This window comes from Silene latifolia, chromosome 5 (genome assembly GCF_048544455.1).
Source record: "Silene latifolia isolate original U9 population chromosome 5, ASM4854445v1, whole genome shotgun sequence".
Lineage (NCBI taxonomy): Eukaryota > Viridiplantae > Streptophyta > Magnoliopsida > Caryophyllales > Caryophyllaceae > Silene > Silene latifolia.
This window is the reverse complement of record NC_133530.1, coordinates 12,266,611-12,288,210: the sequence shown is the minus strand read 5'-3', so window position 1 is coordinate 12,288,210 and position 21,600 is coordinate 12,266,611. Positions and strand designations below refer to the sequence as shown.

General features: G+C 39.8%; 2 protein-coding genes and 1 long non-coding RNA gene across 5 annotated transcripts in view; all 3 read left to right on the top strand.

Annotated features, from left to right (window-relative positions):
* Nucleotides 1–19,639, top strand: part of LOC141656728 (structural maintenance of chromosomes flexible hinge domain-containing protein GMI1) — a 43,758-nt gene extending 24,119 nt beyond the window's left edge. The window contains exon 40 of the mRNA XM_074463739.1: nucleotides 19,231–19,639. The gene's annotated coding sequence lies outside the window, so the exon portion shown is untranslated. The remainder of the gene's footprint in view (nucleotides 1–19,230) is intronic.
* Nucleotides 865–13,926, top strand: LOC141656729 (protein DEFECTIVE IN MERISTEM SILENCING 3-like). 2 transcript variants are annotated; one of them, XM_074463740.1, is made up of 9 exons: nucleotides 870–978; nucleotides 3,149–3,289; nucleotides 3,647–3,761; nucleotides 4,653–4,890; nucleotides 5,055–5,246; nucleotides 5,318–5,638; nucleotides 6,153–6,378; nucleotides 11,780–13,518; nucleotides 13,600–13,926. In XM_074463740.1, exons 1-9 carry the CDS (start codon nucleotides 958–960, stop codon nucleotides 13,655–13,657), a joined length of 3,051 nt encoding a protein of 1,016 aa, XP_074319841.1. In that variant the 5' UTR covers nucleotides 870–957; the 3' UTR covers nucleotides 13,658–13,926. The 2 variants fall into 2 exon arrangements, with proteins under 2 accessions (XP_074319842.1, XP_074319841.1); XM_074463741.1 differs by lacking the exons at nucleotides 11,780–13,518; nucleotides 13,600–13,926 and adding an exon at nucleotides 11,244–11,705 and having other exon boundaries at nucleotides 865–978.
* Nucleotides 19,640–19,862: 223 nt separating the features above from the next.
* On the top strand, nucleotides 19,863–21,421 carry LOC141655905 (uncharacterized). Of its 2 annotated transcripts, XR_012548233.1 has the most exons (3): nucleotides 19,870–20,185; nucleotides 20,901–21,005; nucleotides 21,149–21,421. It is a non-coding gene; the product is annotated as an uncharacterized LOC141655905 (long non-coding RNA). The 2 variants fall into 2 exon arrangements; XR_012548234.1 differs by lacking the exon at nucleotides 20,901–21,005 and having other exon boundaries at nucleotides 19,863–20,185.
* Nucleotides 21,422–21,600: the final 179 nt, after the last annotated feature.

Genomic DNA, 21,600 nt, shown 5'->3' with positions numbered 1-21,600 from the left:
AGGATAGGAATTATTGTTTGAGAAGACTCTCAATCTTGCGAGATTTATGCTCAATTCTTCTGATAATTGCTTCTGCTTCAATGAAATCTTCATGCCCTGCAATCTCTCAATCGATATTCAACACAGTTACTTTGATCTTTACTTTACTGTCCTTCCTCGTGATGAAGTTAATATGAAGATAGAAAAGAAGCCCAACAACTCTGTTTTTGCAGAGATGATCAAAGCGACAAAAGACTGAGCATGAACTCACCATACACTTACGGCGACTGGGCCACCACCAGGCATATAACAGCAGAGCATCAGGTAGCACCAGCGTTTATGAGACTCAGTGGTTCACCATCATAGTTGCAGAGCTGGTCACATGTCCAGATACGTCAAACTCCACGAGGTTGCGAAAAAGTGGTTGACAAACTGCACAAATCAATCGCCTAGTGATCTAGGAACGCCGGAATATAGAAAGAAGGGTGAATGAGAGGTGAGCTTAGGAGTTAGAAGTTATCATATGAGAGGGTGACTGAGGTGAGCGTAAGAGTCGGTGACGGGATAAGATTGAAACAACAATAAAATATAAGATGAGAGGATGAGTGAGGTGTACGGCTGAGATGAAATCTAATCTAAATAGTAATGGACCGATGAGATTTGATGAAGGACTACTATTGCTAAGCCCTATTCATTGTGCAACAATATTCCGATGAGATTTGATGAAGGACTACTATTGCTAAGCCCTATTCATTGTGCAACACTATTCCTAAGACTAATTTTAGGGAAGTTCTCACATTTTAAAGGAGAAGGATTAACGAAAATAATGTTTAACTATCGCTCGTGAAAACAATAAATCACTTGTCAATTCACAGTTGTATCACTTTTTCACTTCCATTGAAAATCTAGTGAGATAAATTACCCAGTCAGAATATAAGAGAAAGATTGAGTAACTGAGTGACGTCATCGGCAGTAAAAATGTTTCCGACGAATTCACCGGCAAGTTTCTCTCTCCTCCATTTTTCATCGTTTCTTCACTCTTGTCCTGCATGCATGTTTATTTACCATTATGTTTTTACTTGTCTTCTCACACTGTGATTGTAGCGCAATTTTTATCTTCACAAATTCTCATTTAAGAGTTATAAGGCCGATCGACCCCTTCTTTAAGCTTAAGACGGATAGTATGAGATTTTGTGTTCTTCAGTATGTTTATAGTCCCTTCGTCTTAGTCATTTTAGTTAACTATTACTCTTTTCACTCCGATTAATTTCTTTTTGACACAAAGACCAAGAATAAGAATACGAGAGCTTTTAAAAATACAAGAAGTGAAAAATGAAGTTGCAGAAAATGCAAGATGAACTATAGGTCTATAGGATGGTCTTATAGCGAGTATAGTTACGTTTTTTGATTGAATCAATTATTTAGGTTTAATGTGTCCATTTTTTACAAAAACAAGACGTTTGTAAAAAATGGACCCGTGAAGAAAAGTGTCCATTTTAGACCAGGCCCGTCTTTCAGCCCGTGCAGCCCGTGCGGCTGTACAGGGCCCCAAATTTTTGGCCCAAAAACACATATAAATCATAAGTAAATCTAGCGCATTATTAGAACATGGAAAGTACTGTGTGTCAATGGTTTGTATTTTGCCTTCCAATCCTTAAGTCACGTGTTCGATTCTTGCACCTCTCCAATTTTTTACTTTGCTTGCATTTTTACAGTTGGGCTCACATAATGCGCTAGAAGATCTTTTATTTTGCTTGCATTAGGACGTTCAATTACTCATTTTGTACTTCTTAAAATTCAACTCAATTTAAAATAATTTATAATGAGTAAAATTTCACTTGAATAATACCCAAAAAATTGGGAGACGACTTTCAAATTGGCTCACGAAATTAAATAACTAATAAATTTATATTCTTATATGGTTTTAAATGTTTAATTTATTACGAAATTGACTTTACAATAAAATTTACGTTTTGTTTCACGATATGTGCAAAATAAGATTTATATAAAACTAAGAAAATTTTCGCTTCCGAACAACTTCAGGGGCCTCATTTTGAATTTTCGCACAGGGGCCCCGAAAAGTCCAAGACGGCCCTGTTTTAGACACACTCTTCCCTAGTTCATCTTGCATTTTCTGCACATTTAGAAATTTCAAATTGATCATTTTGAATTAAAAAGGACTGACTACCTAATGTTTTTCAAAAATGACCGGGGTCACTTTTTAACATAAATTCGTCATTTTTTACTATAAAATGATCACTTTTTTCTTAGTAGGGAGGGATATACCGAGTAATAACGTACATTTTGCATGATCCATCTGACATCCAACCAAGCACTATGAATGCAACTTTGTGTGTGCCGATTATTTGTTTATATATTTTTGTTCCTTGTGACGGATACTTAATTACACATACTTAATTAAAGGTAAACAAATAATTAAGATGTGGGGTGATTTGTGTGATTGTGAGACGAGAATGTTAGAATGATGAAGTATGCATTACTCAAGTTGTAATGCTGTCTCACATTTGTTGGAATTTGTTGAAATGGATAATACTTGCTCTATCCCATTTATATTATCCTACTTTCTATTTTGGAATAATTTCCGAAGAAATGATAAAGATATCTATGGTACCTCATAAAGAAAATTAAATTACCTTGGAGGGAGTAATGGTTGCTTAACTACGGCAGTCCACAAGTTCTTGTGAAACTGGTCAAATAGGATAGATAAAACAAAAACAAAATGTAGAGATTTGCAAAAAAACTTGTCTCATCTATGCAAGTGGGATGACGGATATGCCCGTCTTAAGAGAGACTTATTGAGAGCAATATGGGATGATTGTTTGTTTTTTTAGCTTACTAAATAGATTGAAAGCTTAGATTGCCGGTGCAATTTTTGTTGAACTCGCTATTCTTCGACGGCAATACATTACACATTAGCAAATTTTTTGGTCGGAGTGGAAAGTGAACAGCTTGCCTCATAGAGTTGAAGGTTCAAACTAGCTGTGTACATGATCTGCGAAATAATGTTTTTTTTTTGGGTATTTGTAGATTGTGTTGTGGCTGAACTTGAAGTACTTCGACATAGTTATTGTCGTAAGTTAAATATCTAATTGTTAGGCTAGTGCTTATGATGTTGCTAATCATTCACTTGTTTCTTCTCTTTTGACAGATTCCAATCAATTCAAACACACCAGTTGTCCATGATGTCGAGTCTGTAAAACATACAGATCCGAATAAATCTAATGCGAAAAACGGAAATGAAGGATCCAATGGAGCTCCTTATGCAAATTCTTTAATAGCTAGTTCAAAGGTTGGTGCTGTCTTTGGTACCTCAATTGACGGTGAATTTTATTAGTAGCTCATGTTGATCATGTATTACTATCACATTACACACCCTACTGTAAGTTAAAGGCTTAGTGAGGCATTGGCCAAAACAACATGTGCCTTGCAGATAAGGCGTAGCTAGCAAGGAGTACTACTAAGGAAATTTCCATATTCTTTTTCTTCTAGTTCGTTTGTAATCACACTCTCTTTGCCACATTATCAGTAGCGTTTACTCCTTTACATGTTAGCCCTTTTTAAAATCTAAAATGATAATATTTGCCTATTTAACGGTCACTCAAATTGGAATGTTATTCAATGTTTTTTGTTGGCTTTTAATGTGCAGAAAATGCAAGATGAACTGGAGAAGACTGGTTCTAAAATGAGACAGCACGAGGATAATTTGAAATTTCTGAATGCTCAGAAAAATCAGCTGGATGATACCATTCTTGATTTGCAAGGTATATTTAGTTTCTGCTCTGGCAATATGCGACCTTGCTTAAATCTACTACGAGAAGATTAATGGAAGATGCATGAGTATAACCTGATTGTGTGAGACAGAAAGTAGACTAGAAGACTTGTTTCTAAGTTGACACTTTGATTGCGATTTCGGTGATGCAGGACAGTCTACTATCAGTCATTCTATAGAAAACATACGATGCAGCTTTTTTGCCGTTTCAAAGGGCTGTTGAACACTGAATAAACCCATGCACCGACTCTTTGTAGTTTGTTCATAAAAAGTTTCGGCTGTGCATCCACAGCAACATCTTAATTTTCATGTTTCCTTGCTTTTTACAACAAAAATTATTCTGACATGGTATTGAGAGATTTCCTGAATTCTTTCACTTCTCTTGAATAAACTTTGAAAACTTATGTTTACTTCTTGAAAGAACTGCCCCTCTCGTGAAGTAATACTGGCATTTACAATCTCCGTCTGCACTATTACATTTAGGCTTAGGTGAGATTTGTCTAAGTGGAACTCTTGTCCCCTTTACGGAAATAATAAAATTATTCATATTTCTCTTTCTGACAGTCTGTTGTCGGCATATGTAACACGTATGTACTCGTGAGTTGTGAGACAGACTGTAATTTGCTTTTGTTGTTTCGTAAGTTTCCTGCGTCACAGTCAGTGGAATCCCATTGACCTTGTTAACTCTTGTTTTCTTTCCAGGGTTCACCGTGTTTAGATTTTATTTTTTCCCGTGCAATTGTGCAAACATTGTTATATGAGGAAGATGGTTGGGCCTTTTTAGTGTACATTCTTAGGGAAGACTTGAGTATTTATGGTGTTGATTTATCACCTTGTGATTTTGTGTTCATATCTAATGAAACTTAATTTTCCGCTTTTGTAGTCAGCCTTGGTAAGTCCCTTTCCTCAGATTTGTCCAACACAGAAGAAGATGATTCTTCCCGTGGTCATAGTGAGGAGGAAACTGTTGAGCAAATCTTGAAGCATGAAAAATCTGCAGCTGGTATTTTTTGCTTGCTCAAAAGCCGCCATGGTATACAATTTTCTAATCCTACATTGTCCCAAGAACTTCTTGGGGTTGTTGCTATGCTGGGGAAAGTTAACGATGATAATCTCAGCAGGTAGCATGTATGCAAAATTTGTTGAGTCAAATAGTAGAAAATGATAGATGAATTTGACAGTAAAATAAATTGCAATTGAAGCATGGTCTTGAACTCTTGATAAAAGCAGCTTTTAGTCTGTCTGATCTTTCTCATTTTCATCTTGTTGTGGCATGTCGTCCCAGGCTTTTTTCCGAGTACCTAGGTTTGCCGGCAATGCTTGCGATTGTCTGTAAGACTTGCGACGGCATCAAATATCTGGAAACGTACGATTATGAAGGAGCTGTGAACAAATTTTCTGGTATTTATGCACTTGGAGCGTCTGTTGGGCAAACTTTGGAGGGCCGATTTCTGGTTATGTGCCTTGAAAATTTAAGGCATGGTTTCGTGAACTTTACCATAAGCCGATCTTGGGTATTCAGTTTTTCTAACATTTTCCTTTATGCAGGCCATATCCAGGTGAAATAGTAGCAGATGATCCCCAAAGGATACTTGATATTCCAAACCCAAGACTGCCGAACAGTGACATTCCAGCTGGTTTTCTTGGCTTTGCCGTAAATATGGTCCACGTAGATAGAGCCCATTTAGTTTGTTTGACGTCTAGCGGTTGCGGCCTTAGGGAAACATTATTCTATAATCTCTTCTCACGCCTTCAAGTGTACAAAACTAGAGCTGAGATGCTTCTTGCTCTTCCGTGCATCATTGAGGGAGCTGTTTCTTTAGATGGTGGGATGATCAGGGCTGATGGTGTCTTCTCCCTCGGTACCAGGTACTTGTTCAAGTATTATTTGGATCCTATACGTGTTCATACATTTTATCCTTTTTACTCCCCCGGTCCAACCCTTTTGTTTACCTTTGATTAAAATAACCCTCCCAAAGAATAAAAAAAAAATAAACAAATGAGTGGGACGGGAGGAGTTTTTTTTATGCCTCCTTTAAAGTAAGCCACTTTTTGACCTAGTTATGCATTACATAGATCTAGTCGCGGATCTTGGGCAGAAATATAAGGAGGATCAATTTGAACCATTGTGCTTAAGTTAAAACATTCACCGCTCAACCATTGAGTCAAGGAGAGCCAAGTGATTTTTCTATATTAAAATGTACATGACCATGAAAACTTTGCAATAGCGGGAGGCTTGCCGCCAAAACTAAATTCTTCCATTGCCTATATCTCTTGCATTTTTATTTGGAAATAAAGCTTTTCATTTTCTAGCTAGTGTAATTTTGATATGAACTTTACTAATTACTTGTTGCTCTAACTTTTTTCACCCTTTCTGTGAAAGAGAGGACGTAAGTGTAAGGTTCCCAATAAGCTCTCTAAGTCATCGACTTTCTGAAAGACATCATGAGCTTGAGAACCAGCTCAAGCAAAGGAAATGGGAAAAGGAGAGACTTCAAGAGGATATCTTGAGAGAACAATCATTATTGGATCATGAAAAATATAACTTCCAATTGCGGAAGCAAGATTTCCCCAAGTTTCTTACGGACAGCTCATCTGTCATGACTAAGGTAAATCCCTCTATATATTCTGTGTCGTTCGCATGGATGAAACAATGGGCTAAATACAGTTGGTTATTACTTATTACCTTTATTCGACAATTCAGTTTTTGTAAGTTATATGAATTGATTGATGATTAACAATGAGCAAGGTACATAGTTATATAGTACAAGAGGTTAACCTAAGCCTAAAGTCATGGGATTAGTTTCCTAGTTAAGAGGAAGAGATAAATACAATCTTTGACTAAGATTACAAAATATTAACAAAAGGCAGTAGAATAATTTGGCTAATTATTCTCCAACATCCCCCCGCAAGACGGACGGCCGGGACGAGAGACCGATCTTGGACAGTAGCATGTTGAAGCGAGACCGGGGTAGAGGCTTCGTAAGGGCATCGGCAAGCTGATCATCATTGGCAATAGGAGTGACACGCATGAGACCAGATTGGACTCGCTCGCGAATAAAATGGTAATCAATGGCCACATGTTTCATTCGAGAGTGGAAGACCGGGTTGGAGCTGAGATTAGTGGCGCCAAGATTGTCACAGTATACAACCGGGACCGATGGAAGTGTAATGTGCAGCTCCTGTAGAAGGTGACCGAGCCAGATAAGTTCAGCCATAGCATTAGCAATTGTGCGATACTCGGCTTCCGTGGAAGAGCGAGCAACAGTACGGAGCTTTTTGGAGCTCCAGGAGATCGGGGTCTTGCCGAGATAGACAATATAAGCTCCAGTGGAGGTGAGATCATCATTATTACCACCCCAATCAGAATCGGAATATGCGTGGAGGCTAAGGGGTGTGTCACGATATAGGAGAATGCCATGGGAAGGTGTGCCAGCCAGGTAGCGTAAGAGGCGTTTTAGAGCGGACCAGTGACACGTAGTGGGTTGGTGCATAAATTGAGAGAGCTTCCCAACGGCAAAAGCAATGTCAGGCCGTGTAAGTGACAGGTATTGAAGACTGCCCACAAGAGTGCGAAATTCAGTGGGATTTTCGAACAGAGGACCATCACGAAGACGAAGCTTCATCGAGGAATCCATAGGTGTGGGACACGGCTTGGCATCAGACATGGTAGCGCGAGCAAGAAGATCAGCCGTGTACTTTTGTTGGGTGAGAAACAAGCCTTGAGGACACGGTTGGACTTCAACACCTAGAAAATAAGCAAGGGGACCAAGGTCTTTCAGGGAGAACCGCTTGGAAAGAGCCTGAATGAAGGAGTCGACACGAGACGAGCTAGAACCTGTCACAATGATGTCATCTACATAGACAAGAACAAACAGGTCATAAGTATCATTGAGAATAAACAGTGATGTGTCGGAGACGGAGTTGTGAAACCCCGCAGCAAGGAGATATGAGCGAAGCTCAGTATACCAGGCCCGGGGGGCCTGCTTTAGTCCGTAAATAGCTTTCTTGAGGCGACAAACATAGGACGGATTTTTTGAATCTACAAAGCCTTGGGGCTGAGCCATATAAACCGTATCGGCGAGTGTGCCTTGAAGGAAAGCATCATTGATGTCAAGCTGGCGTAGGGACCAATTCTTGGTAACGGCGAGACTTAACAACAGACGGACTGTGGTGGGTTTGACAACCGGGCTGAAGGTTTCAGTATAGTCGAGCCCAGGTCGTTGGTGAAAGCCTTTGGCAACAAGGCGGGCCTTGTGTTTGTGGATAGTACCATCGGGGTTGTATTTGGTTCGAAAGACCCACTTACAACCGACAATATTTTGATCGGATGAGGGGGGAACAAGCTCCCACGTGTCATTGGCGAGGAGTGCATTGAATTGGGTCTCCATAGCAGCTCGCCAAATGGGTTGAAGGAGGGCTTGTTTTGCGGTGGTTGGTTCGGTTGGTTGTAATTGAGCTGAAAGGTTCAATTTATTAATGGGTTTAAAAATGTTATGGGAGGCACGAGTGGCATGGGTATGGGGAGGGGGTGGTGGTGTGTTGGGAGGAGTGTTCGATGGGGAGGTAGTTTGTGGAGGGGAGTCCGTGGATGGTGAGGAAGGAGTGGGTGATACGGGCTGGGCAGTGGGGCGGCGTTGGTAGACTTTAGTTATGGGAGGACGAGTTTGAGGTGTTTGGGGTTCAGTGGGACTGGTGGCAGCGGAATGAGGTGAAGGAGGAGGGGTGGGTGTGTTTTGAGGAGGTGGTGGTGTGGTGGATAGGAGAGGGATGTCGACTTGACACCACGAGTCTGAGGTTGGCAGGGAAGTGGTAGCGGGTTTGGCTGCAAAGGGGTAGGTATTTTCTACAAATCGAACATGGCGCGAGACATAAATTCGATGAGTAGTTGGGTCAAGACACATGTAGGCGTGCTGTGTGGGTGAGTAACCTATAAATACGCAAGCTATGGATCGTGGGTCAAGCTTGTGATGAGTATACGGACGCAACCAAGGGTAGCATAAGCTACCAAAGTTATGGAGGTTGTGATATTTGGGCGGGTTTTGAAAAAGGCGGAAATAGGGTGACTCGTTGTTGAGGGAGGGGGTGGGGAGACGGTTAATTAGGTAGACAGCAGTTTGAAAGGCGACTGACCAGTAGCTAATGGGCATAGAGGCATGTGATAAGAGAGCAAGGCCGGTGTCCACTATATGGCGATGTCGTCGTTCCGCAAAACCGTTGTGTTCGGGAGTGTGAGGAGGTGAGGTGAGATGTTGGACTCCGGAGGTGGCGAGGTCAGTTTTGATTTTCTCGAATTCACCTCCATTGTCCGAGTATAGGGTGAGTAAAGGGCGAGAGAATTGTTTTTCGACGAACGCTTTAAAGTTGAAGAATATGCGATAAGTGTCGGATTTTTTCTTTAGTGGAAAGAGCCATGTGAATTTAGTGAAGTGATCGACAAATATAACATAGTATTTGTAGTCATCAAATGAATGTATCGGAGACGTCCATAAATCGCTAAAAACTACTTCAAGAGGAAACTGACTAGTGAGCGAGGAAGTAGAGAAAGGCAATTTATGACTTTTGTAAATAGAACATGCATCACAATTATTATTTGACTGAGAAATTTTAATGTTTAGACGGGAAACAATGTGATTAAAAACAGCTAAATGAGGATGACCAAGACGATGATGGAGGTCAGCCTTGTGAATGGAGATGGTGTGGACTTGCGGAGACGAGGACGTGGGCCAGTAGTAAACTCCTTCCTTTGCTGGGCCGGTGAAGAGTATGGCACCGGAATCACATGCCTGCACAATGAAGGAATGAGAAGTAAAGTTAATAACGACGTTGTTGTCGGCGCAAAATTGTGAAACAGAAATTATGTTTTTGTGCATTTTTGGGACATGTAAAACATTCTTTAAAGTGAAAGAGGCAGTGGAAGAATAGGGTAAGGAAACAGAACCGGAATTCGAGATGGGTAGTCCCGAACCATCACCAATGACTATCTCATCGGTTCCATCATAGGGTGAGTGAAGGGCGAGATTAGCAAGGTCAGCGGTGACGTGGTGGGAGGCTCCGCTGTCAAGGAGCCATGGGGACTGAACTGGTGGGGGAGTGAGGACCGTAGGGTTGGCTTGAGCAGGGGTTTGGGAGGTGGTGTTCCGTGGATAAGGGGGGACACGAATGTCGGGGTACAAGGCCTTAAATATGGGACAGTAGGATAAGGTGTGGCCTTGGACATGGCACCATTGGCACTTGCCACGGAAGGGGTTTTTCGGGTTTTGGTTGGGAGGTGTGACAGTTTGGGTGGTGGCAGGGGTTCGTGGGGCAGAGTGAGATGAGGCAGCGGGAGTTCGGGTATAGGTGGGGTGGGCTATTGGGTTGAAGGTGGTTGTTTGGGAGGTTTCAGTTTGTTGGATAATGAGTTCTTGACGGATCAATTTCTCATGAAATTCAGAGAAACTAATCGGGGTATCTCGGGCATTGACCGCATCAATGACGGACTGATATGATGAGGGCAGTCCATCAATAATGTGGTCAGTGATATCCTCTTGAGAGAGGACAGTGCCGAGGAGAGCAAGATCGTCGACAATGGCCTTAATCTTGTTCATATACTCGGTGATAGAGGAGGAGTTTTTGGTGGTGGTTTTGAGTTTGTGGCGGAGTTGTTTGATGTGGCCACGAGAGGGTCGAGCATAGGAGGCCGCAAGGGTGTCCCACGCTTCTTTTGTGGTGGTTAATCGGTTCAAGATAGGGCTAATGGGTGGAGCAAGGGTACTAGCCACAGCACCGAATAGAAGTCTGTCCTGCCGAAACCAAGTTTGGAATGCCGGATTTGAGACGGGTTGCTTGTCTTTTTCTTCTAGAAGTTGAGATGGAGGAGGTGTGCCATCAACAAAGGATGACAAACCGTAGCCTTGCAACAGTGCTTCGAATTGAAGGCGCCATTGTTGGTAGTTGGAGCCGTCAAATTTGGTGACAGCGTGAGTGTTTAAGAGCACGAGCGGTTTGGACGGCTCGGCGTTGTTTGGGATTGTGTTTCCAGACATGAAGGAAACGTTGGAAATAGAAAAGTGAAAAAGGGAAAAATTTTTAGGGTTTGGTACGGAGGTCGAACCTTTCTCCTGATACCATGTAAGTTATATGAATTGATTGATGATTAACAATGAGCAAGGTACATAGTTATATAGTACAAGAGGTTAACCTAAGCCTAAAGTCATGGGATTAGTTTCCTAGTTAAGAGGAAGAGATAAATACAATCTTTGACTAAGATTACAAAATATTAACAAAAGGCAGTAGAATAATTTGGCTAATTATTCTCCAACAGTTTTAACCCGTTGCTACATATATGCATGCAAATTCCATTTTCAATGAAGCCAAAGTAATAGCAGTAGTTGACAAATAATTCTCTGACACTAGTTTCTTGGTGTTTCCAACACGAGCAATATTTTATGTAGTATATAAGTATTGAACCACAATTGTTTCATATTGGCAGCATCAACTCCAGACAGCAGGCTGAGATAGACAGTCTCCACGATGATGAACTGTCATCGCTGCTGGAGAAGCGAAATAGCGATGCTCGTTTTTCCTTTCATGTTTGGTGCGAGTTTTATGTGGTTTGTCATGTCTGGTTTGTTTCTGGCATCGCTTGTAGAAGTCATGTATAGTTGCAAAAGAGCTGAGATTTTACGGAACCCATCCCCTCAGGTGTCAAGTCTCTATCTTGCCCAACTGTGGGATTGAGTTGAGGTTATCCTGACCCAAGACTGATGTATAATAACTTGTATCATGAAACTTTGTGAAACCAATTTAGTCCAGTGTAAATGTGTAATGTCAAGGATCATTGTAGATAGGGGTGTTCGCCGATCCAGAACCGGGACTATACTATGAGCGTTGAATTGATTTTCTTATATTATTTCAATGATTGATTTTAATTTATTAAAATTTCTACATTTTTGAATGTGTAATTGAAATTAATAATTAATTATTTAAATAATTCTTTTTAAAAAAATTATTTGGGTTACTTTCCAGCTGTCTGATAATGATGATCGTAGACCTAGACTCCATACTTCTTATAGTCCTGCAAAGGTTAATTTGAGGGACAGAGATACAAATAACGGGTCGAAAGAAGCGTCCATTCCTATTCAGCCAGATTTATTTGCCGAGGAGTACGACCAGTACGAGAGGGAGCTTCTGGAACAGAAACAGGAACAGTTTCATTGTGTGTCCGAGGATGAGGTGGTTGATGAGGATTCGGGTGATGAGGAGGCCCCTAATGAAGAGTCAGGTAGAAAGGAGGTACCTTCTACGTTACAAGTTAGGCGAGGGAAGAATGGTAGGTTTGAGACTTATGTTGAGGGTTCCAGTAACTCGGTAGTAGAGCCTAGGAGAAAAATAAGGGCTAGAGGGAAGGATTTTACTTGGCTGTTGCGAGGTCCAGCACCTGGAGGTCCATTGTTGCATGATGTGATTCCAAGTTTTGCGGGACACATAGCTTACCTTTTGTGGAGTCACCCTGAGTTGGAGCGTAAGCTCTTGACCAAGTATACTAGGGATCGATCGTTGGCCGAGCTTCGTAAGTGGAAAATGTCGAATGAGGTTCGGCAGATGGTTGAGGAGTCGGGGCTTAGTCACTTGACCGACCTTATGCATAAACACTTGAACATGCCTTTGTTGTGTGCTTTTATTGAGAGGTGGCAGCCAGATACCAACACATTTCACATGCCGTGGGGTGAGATGACTATTTTATTGCACGATGTTGAGGAGATTCTTGGGATTCCCATTGACGGGCGTCCATGTAGCATACCGGTTGATGATCTTGCGCATCCTGTGATTGGCATGACCGAGTTGTTGGGGATGACAGAGTCTGAGCTTGCACAGCAATGGGGAGCGGATAAGGACGCGAAGATATGTAAGGGAAATTTGATTTTGAATAAAGCTTTGAAGGTGTTGGTGGAGGGCGACGCGCGGGGAGCAGTGTCAGAGGCTCAGGGTTATATGATTATTTTATTGGGGTCTACTTTATTTGTAGATAAATCGAGTGATAGGGTTCGGACGAACACATTCCCTATGCTTAGAGATGTTGGGAGTGTTAGAGAGTACGCTTGGGGTGCCGGCACACTTGCTTATCTATATAGGCAGTTGGGGATTGCGACGAGGGCTGATTGTCGTGGGTTGTGTGGTTGTTTGACCTTGTTGCAGACTTGGATCTTTGAGTACTTTCCCCCTTTCCGGCCGACCGCCCTAAATACATCGGCTGCTGCTCCTGGTGCACCGAGAGCGGCTTTTTGGTCTACTAGTGCGATCACACGGGCTGACTCGAAGAACGCTTTGCAGTCCTATCGACTGCAGTTAGATAGGATGTCGGTGGAGATGTTGGCTTGGACACCCTACTCTAGACCCCCCAAGACTGACCACCCTCGTAGTTTGTATACTGGTTTGGTGAGATTTATTGATATTCTTGAGCCCTACCAGCCAGACCGATGTCTTCGACAGTTTGGTTACGTGCAGATCATCCCTGCCCCCATGGCGCAACCGGACAAGGCTTATCGTCCAGTAAAGTCCATTGCCTATGATGTGCAATTTAATGGTGTTTTTTTGGACCATACATGGTGTAGTTGGAGGGACCACAAGGCACATCCAGATAGGTTATCATTTTTGGCTTACCCACCCTATGCTACGGTTGATGGATATATGGAGTGGTTTACTACACATTCGCATCCTTACTTGATGAACGTGGCAGATGAGAGTGGTGCATTGCCCACAGCAAGGTTCTACTTTTCAAATACGTCACGTGAATTAGTAAAATATTTTGATATTCTGTTAATAATGTATTACGATATTTTCCTCAGATCAGGCAATCCACCTCAGTACGAGGATGTTGAAGATCCAGTGATGCTAGATTGCTAGGAGATCTACCACAATCTATGAGGACGCTTCATCCCCAGCTACCCTCATATATAGGTCGAGCTGCTAAGGGCAGTAGGGGGAGAGGTAGACGGTGTGTCTTAGGTTGGGACATAGGCGAAAAGTATACAGGATCTAGGAGAGGGGCCAAAAAGGGAGGATCTGAGACGATCATAGGCGATGACAGCCAATAGAGGTGAGGTCATAACCCGCGAGCTGCAAGTTCAATTCATGGGTTCTGTTTCGTGGATGGTCTCGGTCAAAAGCGCAAGGTACTACAGTCATTCCATGTACATTTCCAGTCATCTGTTCGCACAATGGCTTTCACTCGATTTAGAACTGTACTTTTAAATTTTAAATGGCAGTATTTTAGACGCAATGAGAATAATAGAGAAACTTGCATGATAGTACAGGAATCATGACGATATGCTTGAGTATCCTATCAGTTCCAGACCAGATTTGTTTTCAATAGCTTTGGCCAAGGAAACCAGTGTGAAGGGTCTTGTTAGAGTTAAAGCTTATTAATTGTTCAATGATTCTGTGTGCAATGGACAGTTCTCATGAATAAATATCAAAATATATGTTTATGTTGGAGCTCTGCTATTTAAGATCCTAACAATTAGTTCAAAACTAAAGAAGAGTTGCACGTTACCTGATATTGACTGACATTCATGTATTGAAGTAATTTGTTTCCTTCTAGTGTACATGGAGATATATGGACAATTCTGATACCGGCGGCTTTTTGATCCAAGTCTTGAATAGTTGAGTACCACTCGTTGACAATTTCAGTTTTTAGCGTGTTAATGGGTATATGCTTTTATAGGTAGTATTTTTAGCCAAATTGGTTAGTCTCACATTATATTAATTTTCGACCGTCTCTAACGGACCTAAATGTTCCTATATTTAAATGCTTACACTGTTATTTACTGTTTAATTGTCCTACTTTGCTTTCCCAGATTGCTGTTTCACAGCAGCAGATGCAACGGGTGACCTCCCTTGTGATCTTCAAGCTTCAAAGGAGAGTGATGATTTCATAAACCGATTTTCAAATGAGAGGCTCGTTCCTGTTCCAGTTTCTAATGTCATAGCAACCAGGACTGCATCAAAGGTTCAGGACAAAAAGGTACACTTTTGTCGTGGATAAATATATGGCTCATTTTGCACAAAAATTAAGGAACAAATTAGATGTGATGTTCGGAGATCTGCTTGTGTTCAATGTTGGTGTAAGAAGATTGTGAATTGGGATGTGGTTGTAGTTAACTAGAGCATTATGTATACAGGTTTACAAACAACCTTCACAGGAACGTGCATTTTCATTTCCTTCCCGAACTTCAGATCCAGAGAAGGCATCTGAAAAGTTTGTTGGCAGTTTCATGGATCATCCTCCAATTAATCAGTTTGAGAGTTCAACTGAGAGAATATTGTCAGATAACCAGCAGGAAGATTCCAAAAACATGTTTAAGCTAATTCTCTATTCCATTTGAAGATGAGTTCGACTGTAATATGTTCTTTCGTCAAAAAATTTCTGTGTATGAGGACCATGTTACTTATTTATCTTCTCTTTCACAGCCAATCCTTACAAAAACTCCGATGAAGCATTATGGTTCAAATGACAAGCATGATGATCAGTTGATCACATGTTTAAATCTCCTGAATCAAAGGTTACCTGTGTAGATCCTTTTACCCCAGGTTGTACAGCCAAATCACTGCTATTTGAGTTAGATGTATGCCGGAATCCTTTTTAACCTCGAATTTACTGATCTATCTAGGATATGCTTCCGGAAATCAATGGATAGAATCAGTATTATGGTCTTATTTGGTTGATCTTTGTTATTTGGTGGTCATAAATTGTTCTTGTACTGCAATTTTAATAGTCTGATTTTTGGCACTCCTTCAGGATGCTGAAAAGATACACGTTTGTGGTTTGCGTATCAAATAATAGGAATATTTATAATAGTTGGGCCTCAACCATCACCTTAAGGTTTTGGTTGAGATGGTTCATCTATCATGGTATCAGAGCCAGTGTGACCGAAGGTACGGTACGGGGAGCCGGTGCACAACTAACCACTCTTCAAGCCCAACGGGCATTTGAGTGAGGGAGCGTAATAGGAATATTTATAATAGAGTGAGGGAGCGTAATAGGAATATTTATAATAGTTGGGCCTCAACCATCACCTTAAGGTTTTGGTTGAGATGGTTCATCTATCATCAAAGACCATGAAGATCAGCTGCAATACTATCAGTCACGCAAAAATGTAATCGAGGACTTGATTTGCAAAGATGCTGTTGCAGGTACAAGGTCTGCTTTATTTTAAAAGATGCTGCTATTACCTGGTTGAGAGTGATAGAGCACGATATGAGAGTTTTGGGGCTTGAGGAGAGTATGGTGACGGAGAGGGCACAATGGAGGGAAAGGATACATGTGGATTTTTAGTATTTGATGTTTTTTGACAGATTTAGTGTTTTTTTATTTAATTTAAAGAAATTAATTTATTTATTTTTCCTCCCTTTATTACACTTTTTCACCAACCACTTTCTTATAGATTTTACCTGGTTAATTCCGGATCCTTAACTCTATTTCGGTTTTTAAAAATCGTTTTAATCTTTTCTCGCGATTTAAATTTTAAGTTTTTTTATAAAAGAAAGACGGAATTCGATTTTAAAACCCCTAAGTTCACCTTGACTTTCCATTACATTTTCGTTCTTCCTTTTTGTTTTTCATCTTCCCTTTTTTATTCGCATTTTGAGGCGTGCGTTCACCCATAGACGGTTCGAAAAGATGATTCATGTCAGCCGACCCCAAATCATTTTGGGATTAAGGCTCTGATGTTGTTGTTGTTGTTGTTGTTGTTGCTGCTATTACCTGATCATACATGACCTGAATTGACCAAAAATGACTACTTCGAAATTAATCCTGAGTTTATGTCCATAACAATTGGCAAATGATTAGTAAACATGATCAGAAAACTCGACGTTTACCTGAGCTGACATGTACCATAAATTCCCCAACTTGAAGTGCATAAGCCCCTTACCCCACTGGATAGTCCCATTTGTCAGGCCACTTTTAGCAATTAGAGGGTAGAAACTTTTATTTTTAAAAGCTTGAATCTTTTACTGGAAAAACAACCCTTTTGATTCATTGCCTGTGACCCTGAATATTTTTTAGCTTCATTAGAACCAGTGCCACTATCAATGGCAGACTGCATGTCTCTAGAAGTGGCTGTGGTGGAGAAAATAGAGAGCAAGTTTGAGTCAGCAGCAGCTTTTTACAGATCCGTTTCAAGACATTCGCCTTTGAGGGATCGGTAGTCGGTACTCAAATGTTTATGGATGACATGGTAGGATTAGTTGCTCTAATTGGGACTGCTCCGACTCACAACCTTAGTCCGTGATGTGATTCTTCCTTTTGATGAATTATTCTGGACAATTGTGCAGCAAATCTGTGATGTACTACACTACTACCTCAATACCATTTTTATATTCCTATTTTTTGTGGTCAACCAATGTTAACTTTGACCATTAATTTCTCCAAAATATGACAACTATCTAAATTTTGGCATGTTTGATTCTTCGAAACAACTTTGTCACATCATTTTTTATTAAAGGTGTAGCTATTTGCATTGTGAGAAAATGTTTATCAAAGTTGACATTATATGACACTGCTTGATTTCCAAAGTCAAATGTGACAATACAATCTGAGCTGAATACTTATTGTATATTCATTTGCGTGTGCAGTTCATTCGCTGTATACTTAGGAGAAGAACAAATGTTGGCAGTTGTTTGTCACTCAAATGCTGTTATAAGGACGCCTGGGAAGTATGAACTTGAGCTTAAGTCCTTAGCTTCAGAACTTGGGACATGTATCCGAGGCAGTGACTTATTTATATGTCTTGAAGATACAAGGCAAGTCAACATTATCCGATGTATATTGTCAAGCCTTTTTAAAACTATATTTTGCTGTGCATTCTGGTGAAAGATCCCTACGCATGTGCATAATTTTATGTCTTCAAATGAGAATCAGCTTGATACCTTAGAAGTAAAAATATTCCTTTTGCAGGGCGTTTCCGGGTAGGCTCGTTGAGGACGATTCTCAGAAAAGACTGTCTTTACCCAACCCTAGTTTACCCGATGGAACAACTCCACCATGTTTTCTAGGATTTGCTGTCAAGTGTCAACATGATAGACAGCTGTCAAATATCTAAACACTAAGACATCGGCTGGTCACGGTCTTAGGGAAACTCAATTCTTCCGGCTCTTTGGTGAGCTTCAAGTCTATGAAACAAAGGAAGACATGCTACAAGCTTATTGTTGTGGGTGTGCGAAAGGTGGTGCGTTATCTCTGGATGGAGGAATTGTGCGAGGATGTGGAATGATTACACTAGGCTGCAGGTATGATTTTCTGTTCTCTCTCTTTTCCCTTCACCCTATCATCATAATTATTGCACAAGTGCTTTGTGCTTATATAGAAGGCTCCTGCTCAAAGCGGGGGAAGAGGGAGGGGGTCGGTCACTCGGCTGTAAGTAGTTTTTCCTGGCAGTAACAAAGAGGTGGTTTCTAAGTGACAGATAATGGAAATCTGAACGATCTTCTATTCTCACAAAACAGAAGCCTAAAGGGTTTTATGACGCCATTTTGTTGTGAGTCCAACATTTCCCATTACACCTTTACCTTCAAACTAAGGATGGATCTTACTGGCGTAGGACTGTAGGAGTATTCCCCAGGTGTTTAGGTGTTTGACAGCCGATCATGTATTTAGGGGCTTATACTATGATGGCAAACTCCAACCGACCCCCTTTGCCCTTGGCCACGAGCCCCTAAATCGTCACCAATCAATCAACATAGCTCAAAAGTCAGTTAACTTAGTAATTCATGGCTACTGAGATTTTTTTTTTTTTTTTTTTTTGTCAGAGCATGGCTACTGAGATTGTGGCTACCTGGGATTGTGGCTACTGAGATTGTGGCCCCTAAATCTACATGTTTTCGCTACCTTGATGTTTTAATGTTGCTTACTCTTCGCTACCTGGGATTTCCGTCTATTTCATTCTCTGCAGAACAATTGGATAAAAACTGGTAAAATGTGTTAAAGCAGTTCTCATGTCACTCTGACAATGTTACAATCTTCATTTTACAGTAAAGCTTGTGTTCACTTACCTGAAATTCATGCAGTTTACTGAGCAACTCATTATTTCACTTTCGGGGAAGTGGATGTGCATTTTCCGATCATTGCAGAGAAAAATCAGTTAGTCTCATTTTGTGAAACAGCAAGTAGTATAAAAGAGCTTGGAAGAAATGTTGAAAAGAAGCAGCAGCAAATTGAAGATAATAAAGCAGAGTTGAGCTTAGTGGAGGACACCATCACTTACATAACCCAACAAAGGAGTGAAGACTTGCATGAGTTTCAGGAAAAGAAGGCTTCTTATCTCAAATTACTTGAAGCTAAGGAAATGTCGATCTCACAACGAACCTGATGGCCTATTCATATAAACTTAGACAGACCGGGTCTCTAGTTCTCGGAGGCTCGAGTATATTTTGGTGCAAACACAAAAACTTGTATTGGATGGATAACCATTAACTAGTACTCCTATAATCTACAAGTATTAAGGTTGGATTCACACGGTCACTCATGGGATTGTCTCATACAAGACTCATTGGTGGTGCAAATACTTGGGATGTAGGTAAATAATTTTGTATTTGATGGTATCGTTTTGAAACAACATTAAAGTTGTAGTTAGAACCAATGCTGATGTATCTACGGAATATTAGGAAGAAATTACCTTGTTGGAAGGCTTTTGCTTTGGAATATTGGCGTTTACTCTAATATTTACTCTCTCCATCCCAAAATAATCTTCTCATTTGACTTTGTAATCTTCAAGACGCTAATTTGACTCGATTACCCTCACCCTTGTTGTGTTATCACTTATCAACCGTGAACATATGGCACGTCCAGTGACTCAATAAATCAAGTGCACGCTTTTCTTTCATAAATTCGTAATGTTGCACGTTGGTGTTGCAATCAGGTGCTTGGTGTTGACTTAAGTCAAACAAATATGATACCCGGCCCCACAATTTTTTTTTTATTAAATGTTGTTAGAAGACAAATTGTTTACAACTTACCAGTAATAAATACCCACATAATTGTACAGGTGTCACTCTCTCGCTTCTTCTTTTCCCGCCCAACAGCAAAGTACTCCTACACTCTAACAAAAAATTAAAAATCTAAAGATTCTTTACATATTTACCACGTATTCTATGGCTTATTTTATCTCTTAAATATTTTTTTCCTCTAAAACAAAAACCTAAACTAAGCACTAACTCCTGATCCATCTCCTATTTGCCGTCATTTTGTATATTTCTCTTCCATATATTTATTCATCCTCATCTAAAACTTTATTAATTTTATTGAAAAATTGAAAAATCATATCATACAGTCATACAAGGGTTATTCATCCAATAATTAATTTTTACCAATGATTCCATAAGTTTGGCTAGAAGTATGCATTAGTTCTTTCCCGCAGTTGCCAAATTCTGATGGTAAGTTTTTTTAAAGTATTAATTAATAATTTGAACAAATTATTTAACTTTTATCATCGGAAGAGTGTATAATTTTTTGGATAAGATCTACAAAATCGCAATAAAGAAAGTTTAACTGTAGAAGTAAAAGAGTAAAAATTAGAACACGATTTAAGTTTACATTTGAATAACTGATAAGAATCTTGAAGGCAAATAGGCAATTAATAAATTGGGAAATAAAAGAGTAGAAATTAGAATGCGATTTAAGTTTACATTTGATTAACTGGTAACAATCTTGAAGGCAAATAATCATTTACTTTCACCATTATATTAGTATGACCATATTCTATTAGTTCTCATAAGTTTTTTTTAGAATGGTTACAAAGACATAGTTGTAAGTTGTTTGATCATTATATTGATTGCATGTCATTGTTTTTAAGGACTAATTGATTTATACTGTATAGTGCTTAAATGTCAATTTAAGTTCTCAAACGTACATTATTTAGATCTCAACTTTTTTTGTATTTGTTTAAAGTTTTTTTTTAAATGTTAAAATCATTGAATTTATTGGAAAAACATTGAGCAAAGTTTCATGTTACTTCCTTCGTTCGTTCCAATCATTTATTTACATTTGATTAAAATACTCCTCGATCACCTTTTAAAAGGTAAACACACGGCTAACTCTCCCGGGGAGAGTATGATTTATTAATTTGCATGCTTTTTATGTTGATATCAGAATACAACAGGTTAGTAACATGTCCAGAAATCATGTAAATGATCACGCTTTGCTTATCCGAAACGGTCAGGCACCGTACTTGAGTGGTGATTAGGGTTAAGAATGGTGAGTCATCCACGGATAAGTTAAGTTTAATTTCATGAAACTCAACTATGAATGACATTAGTTATTGTTAGTCAAATATGACTAAGTGAGCCGCATGATTTAGAATAATATTTGTTTATTTTGTTCTTCTATGTGAAATACAGATTTTTCATGTGATAGACAATGAAGATCGATGAGTGAGTTTTGGATCCAACAAGATTGAAAGATGACATTAGCTACTCCTCATCAACACTCGACTTCAGCATTAAAGCGGTACATTGTTGGTTGACGTCTCGAAGCCCAAAAGATGATCATTTTTTAGCTTAGAAAAATGTAATTGCTCCCATTATTAGAATTAATTAGTAATTTATGTTACGTATTTCTTTTCTTCCACATATTGTAATGATTAAAGTTAATGAAAATTGCACTTTGAAAAATAACGTGTCTTCTATAAAAATTGATGATATGTATACGGTATACCCATATGAATATGGATTAGAAAACCTAATTAAACCATTAACATGAGTCGAAAGACCATAAATTGAAACAGAGAATATTAGACAAGAATTACAAGATCTTCTTTAAGAGGTAACTTTAGAAACTGAATTACCACACA